At 37.0% G+C, this 8,327-nt stretch overlaps 1 gene segment (V, D, J or C); it reads left to right on the forward strand.

The window, feature by feature from the left end:
* Positions 1-592: 592 nt before the first annotated feature.
* LOC124108968 (immunoglobulin lambda variable 2-14-like) lies at positions 593-1,543 on the forward strand. The segment is given in 3 exon segments: positions 593-671; positions 776-1,249; positions 1,455-1,543. Coding segments are annotated over 3 exon segments (609 nt in total).
* The last annotated feature ends 6,784 nt before the right edge of the window (positions 1,544-8,327 follow it).

An 8,327-nucleotide genomic window follows, 5' to 3' on the forward strand; every position in this document is an offset into this window, starting at 1 on the left:
AGGGTGCCAATCCTAAACATATTGAACTACAACGCACTATTTTCCAGAAGACCTATCAATAACAACAGGTCTCATTATCAAATCCAGCCTCAATTTTTATCCCAAGGCAGAGGACTCAGCAATATCTGAACATACATCCTAACTGAAAGGGCCAGGAGAAGTTGAGCAGATTGAGGAGGATGTGTAGTTCTCCCAGCCATATCTCTTCCTGAGAAGGGGAGAGAATGGACCTATCCACCATCCTGATACTATGTTCTCAGGATGCTGACACAGCACACAGAAGTCCTGGGAATCTTTATGTGACATTCACAGAACCTCCACTATTGGAAGGTTAGGGACATCCCAAAGGGGCTCTAATTCCTCAGCACTGTCACAAGCTCAGTCTATCCTGATTGAGAAAATGCAATCAAACAATTTTAATCTCCTCAGCTAAGCTTTTTGACCAGTAAGGCAGAGGTATCCAGAATTCAAGGCATCTAAGTGTTGGGGGAGGAGAGGCAGGTGCTAGAAACAGATTTGCATGGAAGCCCCTCCCCCCTCTGAGTCATGGGGGGGGATAAGAGAGGTCTGTGCAGATAGGCCCAGTGTTGGGGCTCAGGAGGCAGACTCTTCGGGCATCGCCACCATGGCCTGGGCTCTGCTTGTCCTTACCCTCCTCACTCAGGGCACAGGTGATTCCCCAGGGAAGGGACACAGGAACATCTGGGATAATGTATCTTCCCCAGGTCTGGCTCACCAACAATGAAAAACAGAGTGTGTTTTTCTATCTTTTCAGGTTCCTGGTCCCAGTCTGCTCTGCCTCAACCTCTATCAGCCTCTGGATCTCTAGGACAGTCAGTCACCATCTCCTGCACTAGAACCAGCAATGACATTGAGATTTATAATAATGTCTCCTGGTATCGAGATCTCCCAGGAGCATCTCCCAAAATCCTGATTTATGGAGCCACTAATCGTCCCTCCAGTGTACCCAATCGCTTCTCTGGCTCCCAGTCTAGCAATTCAGCCTCTCTGACTATTTCTAGCCTTCAGGCTGAGGATGAGGCTGATTATTATTGCTGCTCATATACAAGCAGCAGCAATTTACACAGTGCTCCAAGTTTATGGGGAAGTGGGTGCAAAATGTGTCTTGAGTCACATGTTTCTATTCACTCAGAAGTTTCTTCTTCAGCCCTGCACAGAGACAGCTTCAGGCCACAGGGCCATGAGAATCCAGTTCTCTCTCAGTTCCTCTTTTGTTCAACCATGAAATGTGAAAGGAAACAAATTTCCTGTTCATTGTCTAAGGCCAATAATATATATGATATTGTACCTGAATGTGCAACTCTTTTTAAATTCTTACATTATGGCCAGGACACTATGAAGATCCCCTTTTGGTCCAGTGACAGTAGTTTTGAGGGAAATCCTCAACCTTGGTGCCTCCTATTCCCATTATTTCCAAATTATTGCCTGTACAGGTCTGCTTGGAATTACTCAGTCAACATACCTGGTTTTGCTCTTCATGAGCACATCTGTTGGTGAAGTAACAACCACTGAGAAATTCTGAGGACATTACTGAGGGAATGAGGACAAACTGAAAGATGCTGTCTTCCCTTAAGTCTTACACTTTTGTCATCAAAGTCAAGTGAGGTATACCAGACAGAATTTTAGTTGCAACTGTGTTCTTAGCCAGGATTATCTCTTCCCTCAGACACCTGAACAGTTGTCCAGGATGGCCCTGCAACTCTCAGTAGAATAAGATTTTTTGCCAAAGGAAGGGTCCTTTTGTTTAAGAAGGAAGATATGTTGTGTGTATATACCTTTTCTCCCTCTGTGCTTGCCAACAGTTCATGATTACAATGGTGACCCCAAACCAATTCTACCTAGGATTCCTCTTAAAATGGTTAACTGAGTACACTTATACATAAAAATATAGCCAAGAATTCTTTAAACAAGTGAATAAGCATAGGCTTGGTTCCCAGAAGATGAGACACAGTAATATTCTACCTAGTTTGCAGAACCTAAAGACATCCAGATCTTGTTCCATTACTTAACACTTGTCTGAGACAATGGACAGGTTTACTTCCCTCCAGTAAGTGCTGGAGCAGGAGAAAGTGAAGCAGAAGACAGGTTGGCATTGATTTGGGACACAGGAGAGTGGCACAAACCTTCACTGATATATGTTTCCTACTATGGGACTGGGTTGGAGAAAGTGGCCATTAGAGACCTAGTCTGTGGAGTAGATGCTTGCACATTGTCACTCAGACTAATAAGCAAGGCCACATATACCAAATCCAATAAGTCCTGTTAGACCCTTGCACAGGTGAACAGCTCAGCTCCTCCCTCCTTTCTCTGGTATCCATCACCAGTTATTCCTGATGATCCAAGTGTGGGTTCAGAACATGGAATGGATCAAGATGAACCAAGTCTTCTTTCTTCAAGTATTGGGGCATGCATACAGAACAATGAAATATTTTTAAAAGATAAATTTTAAAGAGTGCACTGGAAATAATGACAAAGAGTGATGAGGATACTTCAAAGGAGAATCTCATTTAGGAAAGATTTTGGGGCACTTTTCTGGCCACTGACACAGGGAAGGAGCTATGCCTTTCATGATAAAGGCATGCACATCGAGACTCAGATATCAGCCTGAGTCATGGACTCAGGAAGGACCCAGGAATCCTTAGAATATAAAAGCACATAAAGGAAATCTTAAAGGCAGGATCAGAGAGAAGAGGGTGTGGGCAGAGCAAGAGGGCTAAGAAGTGGGAACAGAGGCTTCTGCAGATAAAGACAATAGAGGAGGAATCTGGTTAAATGAACACAGAAACAGGCCAATAAGTTTTCTTCTGTAGGTTCCTCATGAGCAACTAATGCTGTTAAGGTCTCTAAAGTTGTCACCCAGTGAATGGAGTGCATCCTGCAGAGTGATAGGTGGATCAGCTGTGAGGTGATCAATGATCTCTGGTCCATCTCACAGGACTTGTTGAATTTGGTGTATGTGGCCTTTGCTTATTAGTCTGTGTGACAATGTGCAAGCTTCTTACATGCAAGACCTTAAAATAGAAGTCCTTTTTGATTAAAATAATAACAAATTACAACTTTCCCCTCTGTGTTTTATATGAGGGGACAGTTTACTTGCTATGACTTGTAGATCAGTACTCTTTTGTTCTTCGATGTCAATCTTCTTTTAATCCCTCTAATAGGTCTCACATCTGCTGCTGTTGCTTTGTGGTTTACTCTATCTCCTGATTCCTTGCTATAACATTGTCTCACTCATATATGTATGAAGATGTGAATTTGGTGTCAACAAACCTTATATATAATCAGAGATATGATAAATTATGATATAATGGTATATTAAGAATTATAATGCAAAAATTAAAAAAAAGAAAACATTGTCTCTCTCCACCTTTATGATTTCCATGTACTTTGACATTATTTCTACTATCATTTTTTAAAGTTTTGTGTAGAGTCTTTGAAATATATTCTCAATTATGATACGCTTGTCTCATTTTACCCATACAACATATCTTCATTGTCCTCACATCAGTTGAGACTTTCCTGGGCCTAGTGGTCTTGCCTTTTTACAGGATATGTATAATTATATGCTATGGTATGATGAGACTATTTAAAATCCTAAATTGATATTTCTGTTTTAGCAGACTATATGACCATTTTGACTAAATCAGCTTTCTCTGGAATGTTGTTTTGACATTGCATTCTTCCCTCCCTGGGATCATATTGTTTCAAGGGTAGCTCAGAATTGAGGCTGCATTGCAGGGGGATTTTTCCCAACTCATTCCTTTCCACAACTTCCAACTGTGCATGGCTCCTCAGGCCTTCCCTTCTGGTCTTCTGGCAATAAAACTGGGAATTCAGGTTCCCTGCATTTCTTTGACAAAGAACAGGGTCATACCAAGTGCTAAGAAGATACAGTAACAAAAGTAGTAGAATTAAGTGACACTGTCTTGGGGAATCAGCTCTTCAAATGAAAAAGGAAAGCCCCATGGTTTCCACTGCCTCTTCTGGGACCACAGAAGAATTTCCCAGTGCAGGATCAAGTAGAATGGAGAAGAGAAAATGTGCACATTCCAAAGTTTGTCAGAGCTTAAGGAATTCCCTTTCTCCTCTTGGAGACACAAGAGTGGGGCTTATTCTGGAGTCTTTCTGTCCACATGTTGGTGTCCTGTTGAGGTCCCAAGAACTTTAAGAGCAGGCCTGGAATTCAACGTAGATGTAGAAAACTCTCTGCTATTTGGGTGTTTTTACTGGGCTGATGGCTCCTTCAGTCTGTTTCTGTGATTTGTTTTCCTAGGTGATCACAAATATATTCCATGAATACTGTGTGGGCTTTATTTTCTGGATTCAGTCTGAAAAGATAGTGTGTGCTTAAAGCACTCTAAATGAAATCTGAAAGCAACAATGATATTTTTATGTAGAAAATTAAATAACTCTGAACCAGAGGCTATGCAAAACACAGATAGAAATCACTTTTAAAAGTACTTTCAGAAAATGAATGGAGAGCTTGTTTGGAGTTTCTAGCAGGGGAGCCCAGCTACTCGTATACCCTTGACTGAAGATCACTCCTCCTCTATTGGAGAAGTTTGTCCTCATCGAGAAAAAAAGAAAAAAAGAGTACAGTATAATGGCATAAATTGGTGTGAACATACTTTATATACAGAGTTATAAAAATTGTTCTGTATATGGGTAATAAGGAGTGTAATGCATTCCACTATTGTCATGTATTTAAAAAATAAATAAAAGAAAGAAAAAAAGAAAAGAGAATGAATAGAGAACAATTAGTCACACATGTGCTGATTTTTAAATTTTTTAATTATTTCTACATGAAAATAGAATACATTTATGCAATTTGATATATCATACATACATAGGATATAACTTTTTATCTATCTCTGTACATGTTATAGAATCATATTGATCATGCAGTCATCTCTCTCTCTCTGTATATATATATATATATAATATTATATATATATATATATATATATATATATATATATATATGAATTAGTGTGAGCTCATGCACACAAACAGTTAAGTTTTGCTGTGCTTAGCAAAACAAGGAGTTCTGTGAGAAAGTATGAACTCGTTGAACTGTGTCCTTGTTGCTGTCTTATGAAGATAGGAGAAAAGAATGTTCTGCCAAGTGTAAAATTTATATATATATATATATATATATATATATATATATATATATATATGTGTGTGTGTGTGTGTGTGTGTGTGTGTGTGTTTGCCTGGGAATAACTAACCACAAGTTAATTGATAAGAAATATGGAGCACTGTGACCATAAACAAAGTTTTCCTGAGAATGTTTATCCATGCTTGTAAGGATTAAGCTGACAAAAGGATGTTTTTTCTTTCCCCTTGTTTTAATTAACAATGCTGTATAAAAGAAGGAGAGAAAAAAGTAAAGATGGTGCTCATTTTCTACTGAATGCGTGTGTGTGCATGTATCTTTCTTAAGCATCTCTGCTGTACCAGGAATTATAGATTGTCAGCAGGTCTGACAGATGGCATCCCTGGGTGGGCAGCAGAGAGTGCCTTACTGGCAAATGTAAGTGAAGGGGAGAGGTACCATGGGATCAAAAATCTCAAAAAGTTAAATACTACAGATAATTATGGCTTTACTTAAGGAACAAAAAATTGTAATTAATAAAAAAACAGCTTCTGCTTTTATGCTTGCTATTAAAACTACATTTCCTTGTTGTTTTTTTAATTTTTTTTAAAGAGAGAGAGAGAGAGAGAGAGAGAGAGAGAGAGAATTTAATATTTATTTTTTTAGTTTTCAGTGGACACAATCTTTGTATGTGGTGCTGAGTATCGAACCCGGGCCGCACGCATGCCAGGCGAGCCAGCTACCGCTTGAGCTACATCCCCAGCCCCATTTCCTTGGTTTTTGTACTCAGGAAATTTAATGGTTCCTAATTAAAAACATACAAAAAAAATTACAAAAATATTTTTTTTTAAAAAAAGAGTCCTGACAGTTTACCTGTAGCTACTTTTTCTTTGTGAAAGTTGATAAAAAAAATACACTTTATCTCCAGATATAAAAGAGCGTAAATTTTTACAACAAACACGGAAAACTTGGATGAAGGTTCAGGAAAGGAAATCAATAATTTCAGTGAGTAAAAGTGATTCCTCAGATGATGTTGCCCCTATTTATGACACTTCTAAATTAAAAACAAAAATCCACCACCTACAAAAGAGGAATTAATCCTGTAAGTAAAGGGAGGGACTGAGGGACTCCCAGCAGCTGCCAAAGCCCTATTTTGCTTCAGGAAACTCCCGCCTTCCTTCCCTGCACTGTAAGGATTATGCTACCTCTGTCTACTTATCTAAATGGGGTTTTAAAACATTACACAGTTTTGCAGTTAAAAGTTGGGTTTAAGTAATTGTTTAGTTTATGATTTCAGATAATTCATGCCAAAAAACTTAAATAATAGGATAAAAAACTAAAAAACTCTACTTCCAAGTTGACAAGTAACTCCCAATCATTCAGTTTTTTTCACCAATTTTTAAATTGGGTAACCTAAAAAAATTTCACTGTGTGTACCAGTACATTAATTTGGACAAGGATAATAAATCATAGTATGGTACCTCTTAAAAACAAGATATAAAGATATAAAATTTTGTAAATTGTGTCTTAAAGTTGTATCCTATTTTCAACATCCAAACCTAAAAATTATGACTTATGGTTAAAATGCCTTATACATGAGGTATCTGCTCAAAACAGCAGTTTTCCCTACTCCTTCCAACCTCAGTCAAAACTTACATTAAAATACAAATTAAAAAAGCCTACAAGCTCAGTAGGAGACTGATCTAAGGCCTAAAAAAAAGTAAATTGTATGTTATTTACTAATTACTGGCCAGTCATTTTTCTCTAGGACTCTTGCTTTTCTTAAATTCTGTATTTTTTTGAACTCATGATGTTGATCCTACAAACTTAGGTTAATGTTTTTCTGATCAATTCTATTTTTAATCAACTATAAAGGTTTTTTTTAAAAAAACATTAAAATAAAAATTTCACCTACAAAAAAACTACAAGGCCTTTACTATTGTTATGTGTACACACTTGTGTTACGTGCTATATGTCTATATGTCCATATGTCCATATATCTATGACATAAAAATTAACATATACAAAAAACACTCATAAAAATTTTAAAAATGAATCCAAAAATCTTTAATTCACATGATTAAAATGGTTCAATTTAAATTTAATAAACAAATAATAATATCTTTAAATTTAAATTTACTAGTTTTTCTAGGTGTTCAAAAAAACTAATAAAATATTAATGTCTATAAAATGTCTAATATACCTGGTTCTAAAGCTTTTCATTCAAAAAAATAAAAATAAAAAAACTAATACTCTTCAATATATTTGTCTAATATTTTGATAAAATAAATAAAATAAATTTGATATAAATTACTCATTCATAAATACTTTTGTTAGATATCTGATTAACTTACTAACGTCTGTATCAGTTTGTTTTTACAATCAGTCATGTGTTAAAAAAAACAAAAATTTCTTTCAACTTGTTTACCCATAACATTGTGTTTATTGTTTTATTTTTTCTAAAACAAGTAACCATAAAAATTAAAAAACTAGTTAAATAATGGAGGAAGGATAGCATCTTCAACAAATGGTGCTGGGAAAACTGGAAATCCATATGCAACAAAATGAAACTGAATCCCTTTCTCTCGCCATGCACAAAAGTTAATTCAAAATGGATCAAGGAGCTTGATATCAAATCAGAGACATGCCATCTGATAGAAGAAAAAGTTGGCTACGATCTACATACTGTGGGGTCGGGCTCCAAATTCCTCAATAGGACACCCATAGCACAAAAGTTAATAACTAGAATCAACAAATGGGACTTACTCAAACTAAAAAGTTTTTTCTCAGCAAAAGATACAATAAGAGAGGTAAATAGAGAGCCTACATCCTGGGAACAAATCTTTACTCCTCACACTTCAGATAGAGCCCTAATATCCAGAGTATACAAAGAACTCCAAAAATTAGACAATAAGATAACAAAGAACCCAATCAACAAATGGGCCAAGGACCTGAACAGACACTTCTCAGAGGAGGACATACAATCAATCAACAAGTACATGAAAAAATGCTCAACATCTCTAGCAGTCAGAGAAATGCAAATCAAAACCACCCTGAGATACCATCTCACTCCAGTAAGATTGGCAGCCATTAGGAAGTCAAACAACAACAAGTGCTGGCGAGGATGTGGGGAAAAGGGTACACTTGTACATTGCTGGTGGGACTGCAAATTGGTGCAGCCAATTTGGAAAGCAGTATGGAGATTTCT

This window comes from Marmota monax, unplaced genomic scaffold, assembly GCF_021218885.2.
Source record: "Marmota monax isolate L192 unplaced genomic scaffold, Marmota_monax_Labrador192_F-V1.1 WCK01_AAM20220418_F8-fsc00414, whole genome shotgun sequence".
NCBI lineage: Eukaryota > Metazoa > Chordata > Mammalia > Rodentia > Sciuridae > Marmota > Marmota monax.